Source organism: Notothenia rossii (assembly GCF_949606895.1).
Source record: "Notothenia rossii genome assembly, chromosome: 4".
Lineage (NCBI taxonomy): Eukaryota > Metazoa > Chordata > Actinopteri > Perciformes > Nototheniidae > Notothenia > Notothenia rossii.
Window position 1 is genome coordinate 2,632,919 of NC_136902.1, and position 12,500 is coordinate 2,645,418.

Genomic DNA, 12,500 nt, shown 5'->3' on the forward strand with positions numbered 1-12,500 from the left:
CAACTTTTAGTTAGAGTACTTCCCCCCCCCTGGTAGATGTCCAGCATTGGTTAAATATTATGGGATGTAATACCTGCAGCACTTGTCCATCAGGAGTGGTGTTGAGCTCGCTGTCGTCCACAGACCCCGAGCCGCCGTTCTTCACGATGTTCGGTCTCTCCTTCAGGGCGAAGCAGGAGAAACACGGAATACATCACAATATATATAACCTGTGTGTGTGTGTGTGAGAGAGAGAGAGAGAGAGTGTGTGTGAGTGAGTGTGTGAGTGAGTGAGTGAGTGTGAGTGAGTGAGTGAGTGAGTGAGTGAGTGTGTGTGTGTGTTTGTGAGTGAGTGAGTGAGTGTGGTGTGTGGTGTGTGCGTGGTGTGTGTGAGTGTGTGTGTGTGTGTGTGTGTGTGTGTGAGTGAGTGAGTGAGTGAGTGTGTGTGTGTGTGTGTGTGTGTGTGTGTGTGTGTGTGTGTGTGTGTGTGTGTGTGTGTGTGTGTCAGTGAGTGAGTGAGTGTGTGTGCGCGTGAGTGAGTGAGTGAGTGACTGAGTGAATGAGTGAGTGAGTGAGTGAGTGAGTGTGTGTGTGTGTGTGTGTGTGAGAGAGTGTGAGTGAGTGAGTGAGTGAGTGAGTGAGTGAGTGAGTGAGTGTGTGTGTGTGTGTGTGTGTGTGTGTGTGTGTGTGTGTGTGTGTACCTTGATAACAGGATAGATGGCCCATGGAGGCAGGATGTGGTCCCTGAGGGTCCCACAGCTGCACTCTGTCGGCTCCTGGTCCGCACATTCATCATGACGCTGAAACACAAACGATGACACAGTATTTATGACAGCCTCAGCTGCAGGGGGGGGGGGGGGGGGGGGGGGGTGACAGAGTATCAGGGCTGTGTGGGGGACATTAGTAGTTACATCAGGAACAGAAGAGGGCTATTATTCAGAGGAAACTAAAGTCTAAACAGAAGACTGAAGTCCTGGATTTAAAAGAAAAATAAATGTGATTTTCTCTGAAATTCACCTGTTAGTTAACAAAGAAACTCACAAATGGACCAAATAAAAAGTAGGTATCGTGGTAATGATGTTATCACGATACCCAGTTCATAATCTGAACGTCTCACCATAAGCTTAATTATAAAAAAAATTCACAATAAAATAACATTGATGATAATATCGCATACGATATTTTCATATTTTCACGATATGAGATAATATTGCTGCGAGTCCCAGCAGCTTCTACTGAAGCCAGTCCCCAACTCCAGGGGTCTCGGGGACTCCGGGCGGCAGTATACGCCGTGAAGTTGTTCGCGGCCTGCCAGTAAACCCAAAGCAGAAGAAGAAGAAGTGACGTCAGCGGCTTCATTTGCCTAATCCTCCCTCAGAGAACTTATTCCCGTGTGAACGCGATCTGTACTTAGTTCCATGAGGTACTTAGAGCCGGCACTAAGTGCTGGGCGCTAAGTGCTGGGCGCTAAGTGCTGGCGCTAAGTCCTGGCGCTAAGTGCTGGCGCTAAGTGAGGCAAAGTACTTAAGTGGCTATTGTGTTCTTTGTAACCAAATGTCTCTCAGAGGGGCGTGGGGAGGGGCTCCTTATTTTCATCTAAAGTAACAGACAGAGAATCAGCACTTTGGAAACAGGGCTGAAACAGAGGGGATTGTGGGTAATGCTGCAATGATCTGTTTGGTGTTTCAGCCAATCAGAGACAGGCTCTGGATATATCTGAGACCTGTGATATACTGATGAGAAACAGTATGATAGGGACCTTTAGTGACTGATACCCAGATTGAGCGTCTCCTCTTATTGCTCACTCTATGTCTCACCATGCTGTGGCACCACACACAGTGTTTCCCCGTCAGTCCCTGCAGGCTCTTGATCTTCTTCTGGCATTTCTCACACTTCCTCGAGTCGCAGTTCCCACTCACCCAGTCGTGAGCAGGAACCTGAGAAGTGAGAAGAATATTTTATATATAACATTAAAAGCATCTCAGACAGAGAACGTGTTTTAATTCGACGGAGAAAGTTTTGATACCCCGGTTTCTTTCTTGGACTTCACATAGGTCCGTGTGCAGGGCGCCGGGTTCCTGTTGGCACAGCGGCCGTGCACCGTGTATTTACAGCCTGGAAACACAACACACGGTCACATTATTAAACATTTAAGTCTAACGCATCAGCTTCAGCTTTTTACATTCTGCTTTTTTTTCAATGATTTGCAAGTGACACGCCAGCTCCTTTCATAATACATGTATAATAATAATAATAATAATAATAATAATAATAATCTGTGTTATTTAATTAAAACAGCATGTAATTAATCCCACAGCCATTACAGCATGAATCCTGCTTTCTATGTATTAAATATAGAATAATTTATATTTTTAAATTTCACCAGTTTTTCTTGACTTATGGGACAAAAACATGCATTTTCATGGTTTTCCTGCATATATTTTATATAAATCTAAATCAATGTTGTCAATAAAATAAATAACTCACACAGAGAAAATATAGAAATCCCCCCTTTGCATTTACAGAACATTATTCCCTTTTTTAAAAATCAAAAACAGTGGATTTATTCAAAGAAACTGGAATATAAAAGACAAGAACTCAGAAAAGTAATCATTTGGAAGTTGCAAACCGGATTGAAACTGGTTAAAACATATAAAGTGATATTTAAATGATATCAAATAGCTTTGACTCATAGGTCAATGATTATGAAATGTTATTGATAACTATTGTACGCAGTGTCGCCCTCTCGTGGTGCGTTCAGGGACTCACAGGTGCAGCACAGCCCCTGCTTCCTGAGGCCCAGCAGCATGCTCTGACACACGTTGCAGTAGACGGGTTTATTAAAGTGTTTCATCCTCCAGAGGTGCTGCCCGTCCTGCTGCGTCATCTGCAGGGAGCACACAAACACTCAGGGGACGCTTCACAATCACTTCATGCTTTTATTGTGCTTGTCTCTCTGTATTCTTCTAATTGAATTTAACAGATCTTTTTTTTTTTTTTTTTGTATTTAATTTTTTTTTTTTTTTTTAAATAAAATGATTAAGAAGATAAAATAAACAATAAGAAGTTAGGGTAAAAATGTGCAGTAAAAAACAATTAAAAAGTAATTAAAAAGTATATAAATATTAGAGGTTAAAGGAAAAATGTGCAATAACGAATAAAAATATAATCAAATAAAAATATTGACATCGATAAAAAATAAAAATGTGCAATAAACAAACAAATAAAATATAATTATAAATATATATAATTATAAAAAGTCAAAAATAAAAATGTACAATAAACAAACAAATAAAATATAATTATAAATATATATAATTATAAAAAGTCAAATAAAAAAATGTGCAATGAAATAATATTCAAATAATGTTTTTTTTTAAATCAAGAAATTCAAATGTTAAATAGTTGCAGTAAAAAAGTCTGAAAAAATGAATAGAAATATGCATAAAAAGCAATAATGTGCACATTGTATCGTAACAATAAATATGTAAATACTACAATATTTATAATGATGTGTTAGTACTTATAACACTACTAATGAATGCCCAGTGTAATGCAGCAGTCATGTATTGCACTGTTGAATATTAAAACATATATAGATATATATAGATATCTCTATATATATCTATATCTCTATATATAGACACACAGCGCAGCGGCGAGATATTCTACTGTAATCTCAAATTCTCCACACAAGATTAGATTAAAGGTTGTTTTTTTCGATGTGTTTGCAGGGCGGCGGAAGCTTATCCGCGGATTACACACTCGAATGTTTGTATTCCCGACACGATGCATCACTTTCTGCAGGAGGGGGGGGGGGGGGGGGGGGGGTCATGCACCCGGGGCTTCAAATGTGCAGCAGGGTCTGGAAATAGCCGGAGGGGGAGTCCCTGGCATTGTTCAGTTTCAGACCACAGAGCGGCAGAACGAGGCTTTTACATTCCTGACACATTAACACACTGCTGGGCTGCTTTACGTACGGACACATTCAAGTGAGAGATTTAGGTTCCTTAGCTTCTATAACTTTATTCAGACTAGTGGGAGCAAACTCCACATTCAGGAGTTTACTTCACTAACTATCTGTTTGTGAGTGCAGATTTCTCCTAAATTCACCTAAAGTTTCCATTACATAAAGCCTCATTTGCATATTTAAACACAACATGTCAGAAAACTTGTAATGCCAAAGGTAATTGTGTTAATGTCATGAATAAAGTGGGCGAGTTTCATGTTGATATCTGTCTATTCAGACCACAGAGCGAGGCTTTTACATTCCTGACACATGAACACACTGCTGAGCTGCTTTGAATACACACGAAAGTGAGAGATTGTTTTTTTAGCTTCTATAACATGTCTTTATTCAGACTAGTGGAAATAAAACATCCACAATCCTCACTCAGGAGTTTATTTCACTAACTGTCTGTCTGAGCGCAGATTTCACCTAAATTCACCAAATTAGCATAACATAACCCCTCATTTGCATATGTTTAACACAACATGTCAGCAAACTTGTAATGTGAAAGATAATCGTGTTAATGTCAGGAATGAAGTGGTGATATCTGTCAGTTAACATGTTCACCCCATTCCCCTGCAGTGTGTACAACATGTATGATCACATTACAGATGTCTTGTTAGTGGAGACAAGGTGGTACTTCTTGTTCAGACTTGTATTCAGAAACCATTTGAATAATCAGACACATTAAGAAAACTGAGGGTGCAATCAGTTCCTCTCCAGAACACACTGATACACAGTGAGCTGTGAAGGTTTGATTACAGGGCCTGAAGAGAGGGAACGTACAGAAAGCTGTGACACCAAGTACGTTTACTCTAGTGTTGTATACAATGTTGAGGTACTTTTACTTTACTTTAGTATCTCAATGTTATGCTACTGTGTACTTCTACTCCACTGCATGTATTTATACCTTTAGTTACTTCTCAGATGTGGATGAATGATATGAAATATAATCAAGTGTTAAATCAGACTTTAGTTCCACCTGGAGTAAATCCACCAGCTACCCTGCAGTATACAAAGTCATTCAGACTAGCTGCACCTTTACCAGCTTTGAGAACACTTTCATGATCAATCATTATAAAACATATCATATCTATTATTCTGAAATGGACCAATCTGCACAACGACTACTTTTACTGTCTTTCACTATATTTTGATGAGAATACTTTTCTACTTTTACTTGAGGAACATTTTGAATGCAGGGCTTTTACTGTAACAGAGTATTCCTACACTCTGGAACTTCTATTTTTACTCAAGTAGCCTACACGATCTGAGTACTTCTACTTTTACTCAAGTAGCCTACACGATCTGAGTACTTCTACTTTTACTCAAGTACAAGATCTGAGTACTTCTACTTTTCCTCAAGTACAAGATCTGAGTACTTCTACTTTTACTCAAGTACAAGATCTGAGTACTTCTACTTTCACTCAAGTACAAGATCTGAGTACTTCTACTTTTACTCAAGTACAAGATCTGAGTACTTCTACTTTTACTCAAGTACAAGATCTGAGTACTTCTACTTTTACTCAAGTACAAGATCTGAGTACTTCTACTTTTACTCAAGTACAAGATCTGAGTACTTCTACTTTTACTCAAGTACAAGATCTGAGTACTTCTACTTCTACTCAAGTACAAGACCTGAGTACTTCTACTTTTACTCAAGAAAAAGATCTGAGTACTTCTACTTTTACTCAAGATCTGAGTACTTCTACTTTTACTCAAGAACAAGACCTGAGTACTTCCACTTTTACTCAAGAACAAGATCTGAGTACTTCTACTTTTACTCAAGATCTGAGTACTTCTACTTTTACTCAAGTACAAGATCTGAGTACTTCTACTTTTACTAAAGTACAAGATCTGAGTACTTCTACTCAAGTACAAGATCTGAGTACTTCTACTCAAGCACAAGATCTGAGTACTTCTACTGTTACTCAAGAACAAGATCTGAGTACTTCTACCATCTCTGATTATTTCACTAATAATTTAGAGGTAAAAGTCCACAAGCGTTGATCTAATGCTGACGTTTATAAAATACTTGAACTACATTTTGCTGCGTATACTTATATACATTTACGTAGGATTTGTCAGGACGTTGCTGTGTTGATACTCTCAATTAATTAAAGGATCTCTTTCCGTCACAAGTATTGTTTTTTCACACAATAAACAACATTTACAGTAAAGTATGAATGGGATTGTTACATTAAGGGTCCTCTAAAGGTCACAGATATTCTCTGAGAAGTGGTGCAGGACCCGGCGTGTTTCTCTCAGATGGATTACATGTCTTTACAGCAGGTGGTAAACATTGTGTTTTTACAGCTCTTGTGAAACGCTGCCTCTCTCCGCCCTTCTACATTTCGGCTGACTCAGCGCTGCAGGGTGCGGTAATGTGCTTTTTTCTCAGCAGCGTCAGAGAGCTTTATGGTTTCCATTTACTCTGCAGGATCCTGGCCCACATTTAATAACGTACTTACAGGAGACTGCAGCCTTCGGGCACTTTCATTTGGCCCAAAACATTGATTAGTTCAGTATTGAGTGCATATTCTAAGTGCAGTGCAGACGAGAAGGAGAGCATATTTAACTAAAAGATATCACCATGAAACTTCCCCAGGTCATCTAGACCAGGGATGGGCAACTTTGATGGTGGTGGGGGCCACATCATTGATGTACTGGCCACCAGGGGGCCGCAGATTCACTTGGAACACACACACACACACATTCCATGTGTTGTGTGTAATTATTAACAAATATACTAAGTCTGACATCTTCATTGATATTTTACAATCAAAGGGAACGTCCTCTAATAAGCTCACTGAACAAATATCAGTTCACAGAAAGGTTATATTTCATTTTTACAAGTGGCATGTTTGTATTGAACAGGTTATCAAACAGTGGAATAAAACTATTTTAAACTATTGGAAAGCACGGAAAATGTGTGTGTTGAGATTAACCATTAAGATGACATACACATGAAGTCATGAACACTAACCCAGATATTAGTTGGCTAACTTGAACCTAAAACACTTGGAGCCAGTCTCTGCATCCCCCTTACTCCACAATAAGGGGAATGTCAACACAGACACCTGTCAGCCCGCACTCTACTGTTCCTCAGCGCCGCTCCCCCTCCCTCCCGCTGAAATTATGAATGAAAAGTGTAGTAATCATAGATAACACGGCAGGGTCCGTGACAGTTTGTTTTCATCTGATTTCAAATAAACAAAGTCTTGGTTTTAAGAATATTAAACTTGTTTCGCCAAATTCAGATGATAAAAACAACTTTTAAGTTTGTAAAGGCATAATTACAAGAGGCAACTTAACGTCACAGCAGGCATAACAACAGCCGGTGTTTCTTGTGAGGGTTGCCCCGGGAAACAAACACAATACACACAAATGTGTCGGTATCAGTACTACAAGTAAAACATATGAATGTTATGGATGTTCTTTCAGAAGTTCAGGTGTTTAACGGTCTCTGCTGGGACATGTCTCCATGCTCTAATGCAGTGGTTCTCAAATGGGGGTACGCGGACCCCTAGGGGTACGTTGGAGTACTGCAGGGGGTACGTGAGATTTATTTTTATGTTTTATGTTAATGCTAATGTTCAAAAAGCTCTTCTCATACTGCCTGTGCTGCAGCACCTCTTTTCACCCTCTGTCTGAAACCAGAGCCCAGTCTGCTCTGATTGGTTAGCTGGCAGGCTCTGTTGTGATTGGTTAACCTGCTTAGAGATGTCATCATGTACAATGTGTTGTCACTATGCTCCTGAAGTAATTATACATAATGTGAAATGTTTTTTATAGAAGATTCGGGAAGTATTATTTGAAAAACACATTAAATACGGTGGCTTTTTTTAAACTGTTTGGAAAATGTAACATTGAAACTACAACTCAAGATGGAAGTGTATTTAGAGAAATGGTCACACGTTGTAAGGTATTTGGTAAGCCTCTAATTGGACTCATTTCTTGTGCTTTGTTGATAATTACTATTATATATTGTACTGTTTTTGTATATAACAGTATGATATTGTATCTGTACCACGTTGTGTGAGACTCACTGTCAAGGAACTTGTTCAAATAAATGTTTAAAAAAAAATACGGTGTTTTTTTCGCTACATTTTCACGATTTTCCTAATTTAATAAAAGTTTTTTGGGGCTTTTCCAGGTCCGGAAGATATGATTTAGGTATATGTGTCCATGATGTTTGTGAGCTTCCTGTCTGAGGTACCTTGAGCCCCAGCAGCACCAGCAGAGGCACGTTGTTCATGCCGCCCTCCACCCACTCGTCCAGAGACACCGTGCCGCTGCTGTCGGCATCGATCGCCGTCATCATGTCCTTCAGAACCTGAGAAACACATCCAGCACCGTGTTGTTCAGAAAGATACCGTGCATGGGAAGGTTCGGTTTGTTTCTAAGAGCTGCAGAGAAGCTTATCTTCATTCCAACCCTTAGCCAATGATTCACCAGCGCTGCCATAAACTGTATACGTTGAGCAAATAAATGTATATCTTTACTGTTAGAGGCTAAAGTTCCTATATCTGCTCGACGTTCAAGAAACAAGGAAGTAGAGACGGATCATTCACCGTGACTCCAGATCTCTTATCAACAGTGGGTTCGGACATAGTATCTCAAAATAATTTTTTTAAATAGTTTTTACCGCATTATAATGAGTTAGTATCTCATAATGCCTTAAAGGTGGGGTAGGTAGTTTTGGAGAAACCAGCTCGATAAATCTGCCCCTTCCTTCAGACTTCCTTACAAAGCCCCTCCTCCAACACACACGAACGCGCACATGACCAATGAGGGCACGAGATAAGTTTGTGCACAGATGGAAGGATGACAGGCAGGTAGACCATCCAGTTACTTTAGCCGGGCCGGCTCAGATGATTGGTCGTTCTTTTTACAGCGCCACGGCTTCCACAGATGATGATTTTTAATGGATTTTGCACTTCAGATATTCATTGCTATCGGGACGTTAAGAGCATTCCATGGAATATAACAAACAGTGTATCTCGAGCCGGTTTCTCAAACTTACCTACCCCACCTTTAATATCTTAACACTAGAACCGCCAGAGGTCGCTGTATACCCAAAACCGCCAACGGGTAAAATGTACCCGCTATTGATTTGCAAGGTACAATGTTCTTTTATTTATCATACAGAACAGTGAGTTTTGATCGCACAGGGATGAAACTTATACCAATAGAATCTGTAGACTCTTAGCTTTTCATATGATATAGTTTGTGCAGATAGTATAAAGTATAAAATATCGCTTCAAGTGCTGATTTAAACGCTTGGTGTTAGACTTGTGTTTTGTTTAGGTACAAATCTCTCAATCTCTCTCTATAACTATCTATCAATCCATCTGTAATGTTCTGTTCTATGAACATATAATTGTCTACATAAACAGACGACGCGGACTACTTCTCTCTTTCCGAGTGTCCATCTTTATTCAACTGGCACGTAACCTGCACACATGCATTACGTCCTCAACGTGAGCTCAGTCATCCAAGATCTTGTATTCTCCAAGATGTTACACTATCTATAACTATATATCTATCTCTCTCTCTCTCTCTCTCTCTCTCTCTCTCTATCTATCTATCAATATATCTATCTATCTCTCTCTATCTATAAGGAACCGCAGTAGACAAAAGGCATTGCTATAGCAACACGTCATGTTTACGCTGCATTTTCTATGAGGTAAATATTACCCGCTGGCATGTGGAAAAAAAGTTACATACAATAAAAAAACAGCTGCGGGTAAAATGTACCCGTTGGCGGTTCTAGTGTTAAATAACGACTTAGTATCTCATAATAAGGACTTAGTGTCTCATTATAATGACTTAGTATCTCATAATAAGGACTTAGTGTCTCATTATAATGACTTAGTATCTCCTAATAAGGACTTAGTATCTCATAATAAGGACTTAGTATCTCCTAATAAGGACTTAGTATCTCCTAATAAGGACTTAGTGTCTCATAATAAGGACTTAGTATCTTATATAATGACTTAGTGTCTCATAATAAGGACTTAGTATCTCCTAATAAGGACTTAGTATCTCATAATAAGGACTTAGTATCTTATATAATGACTTAGTGTCTCATAATAAGGACTTAGTGTCTCATAATAAGGACTTAGTATCTCATAATAAGGACTTAGTATCTCATAATAAGGACTTAGTGTCTCATAATAAGGACTTAGTGTCTCATAATAAGGACTTAGTATCTCATAATAAGGACTTAGTGTCTCATAATAAGGACTTAGTGTCTCATAATAAGGACTTAGTATCTCATAATAAGGACTTAGTATCTCATAATAAGGACTTAGTGTCTCATAATAAGGACTTAGTGTCTCATAATAAGGACTTAGTATCTCATAATAAGGACTTAGTATCTCATAATAAGGACTTAGTATCTCATAATAAGGACTTAGTGTCTCATAATAAGGACTTAGTATCTCCTATTAAGGACTTAGTATCTTAAAATAAGGACTTAGTATCTCCTATTAAGGACTTAGTATCTTATATAATGACTTAGTGTCTCATAATAAGGACTTAGTATCTTATATAATGACTTAGTGTCTCATAATAAGGACTTAGTATCTTATATAATGACTTAGTGTCTCATAATAAGGACTTAGTGTCTCATAATAAGGACTTAGTGTCTCATAATAAGGACTTAATATCTTAAAATAAGGACTTAATATCTCATAATAATGACTTAGTGTCTCAAATGTTTGTTTGTTGTGTTTTCATTGACGTTTACATCAGAGTTCAGTGTGTTGGCACTCACCGGCCTCAGCTCTGAAACATCCCATCCCAGATAATCTGCAGCGTGCATCATCTGAGCTATGATCCTGTCCACTTCCTGTCGCAACAAAAACAAAAACACTTATTACGCCTCGAATTATACAATTAAAAACACCAACAAAAAATGTTCTCCAAAACGTACCGAGCTGTCGAGGACGCCGTTACCGTCCCTGTCGTACAGCTTGAAAGAGACTAAAGAGACAAAAAGGTTATTATTTATGCGTTATCATGCACAATAATCAATAACACACTCTTCTAATGGTTTTTTCAAATACATTTTCTAGTTCATATTCAAAAAGTGTATTCTTGTCTTGTAAATAAAACATGTTGTTGATTTTGTTCCAAATATGTATGAATACACAAAGTAAACAACACGTGTGTATTTATGTATAGATGTCCAATTGTACAAAGTTTAGGAAGCCGTATGGTCCTTATTGAAAAGGGACATGAAGTGGAACACATCACATTATTAAGGGCTGAATAAAGATAAAGAGAAGTCCTCACACTCCAGCTTGTCTCGCGGCTGTCCGTCCTCCAGCAGAGAGAAATAACACGAAACATCTTTCAGGAAGACTTCCTCTGCAGAGAAGAGAGGCTGTGAGTGAGAGATCTGAGCACACTCCTCACACACACTCCACACACACACACTGTCTCCACACACACTGTCTCCACACACACTCCACACACACTGTCTCCACACACACTCCACACACACTGTCTCCACACACACTCCTCACACACACTCCACACACACTGTCTCCACACACACTCCTCACACACACTCCTCACACACACTCCACACACACTGTCTCCACACACACTCCTCACACACACTCCACACACACACACACACACACACACACACACACACACACACACACACACACACACACACACACTGTCTTCACACACACTCCTCACACACACTCCACACACACACTCCACACACACACACACACACACACACACACACACACACACACACACACACACACACACACACACACACACACACACACACACACACACACACACACACACTGTCTCCACACACACTCCTCACACACACTGTCTCCACACACACTCTCCACACACACTCCTCACACACACTCCACACACACACTGTCTTCACACACACTCCACACACACACACACACACACACACACACACACACACACACACACACACACACACACACACACACACACACACACACACACACACACACACACACACACACACACACACACACACACACACACACACACACACACACACACACACACACACACACACACATACACACACACACACACACACACACACACACACACACACACACACACACAGCTCCAGTCTGTATTGACTTTTTAACTCAAAATAACGACTTAATATCTTAAAATAATTTCTTAGTTTCTCAAAAAATGACTGAATATTTTTGAAAAAGTATTTATTATCTCAAAACAACTACTTAATATCTTAAGATTATGACTTACTGTCTCAAAATAATGTCTACATTTACAAAAACGTTGACTTACTATGTCATTTCTGTTGAGATGCTATATCAAACGAATGATATATCTAAAAACAATGACTTCAAAACTCATAATAACGACATTTTTCATCTGAGGAAGACGTTCTCTGCAGCAAAGAGACTCTGGTTACTGTGAAATCTGCACACACTCCTCACACACACTCCTCACACACACTCCT

At 39.2% G+C, this 12,500-nt stretch overlaps 1 protein-coding gene across 1 annotated transcript in view; it reads right to left on the reverse strand.

The window, feature by feature from the left end:
• The window catches only part of dgkaa (diacylglycerol kinase, alpha a), a 51,406-nt gene that overhangs the window by 10,640 nt on the left and 28,266 nt on the right, over nucleotides 1–12,500 (reverse strand). Inside the window, 9 exon segments of the mRNA XM_079675206.1 lie at nucleotides 74–160; nucleotides 681–779; nucleotides 1,797–1,916; nucleotides 2,006–2,094; nucleotides 2,749–2,866; nucleotides 8,208–8,324; nucleotides 10,770–10,844; nucleotides 10,929–10,978; nucleotides 11,291–11,365. Coding sequence (XP_079531332.1) covers nucleotides 74–160; nucleotides 681–779; nucleotides 1,797–1,916; nucleotides 2,006–2,094; nucleotides 2,749–2,866; nucleotides 8,208–8,324; nucleotides 10,770–10,844; nucleotides 10,929–10,978; nucleotides 11,291–11,365 — 830 coding nt within the window.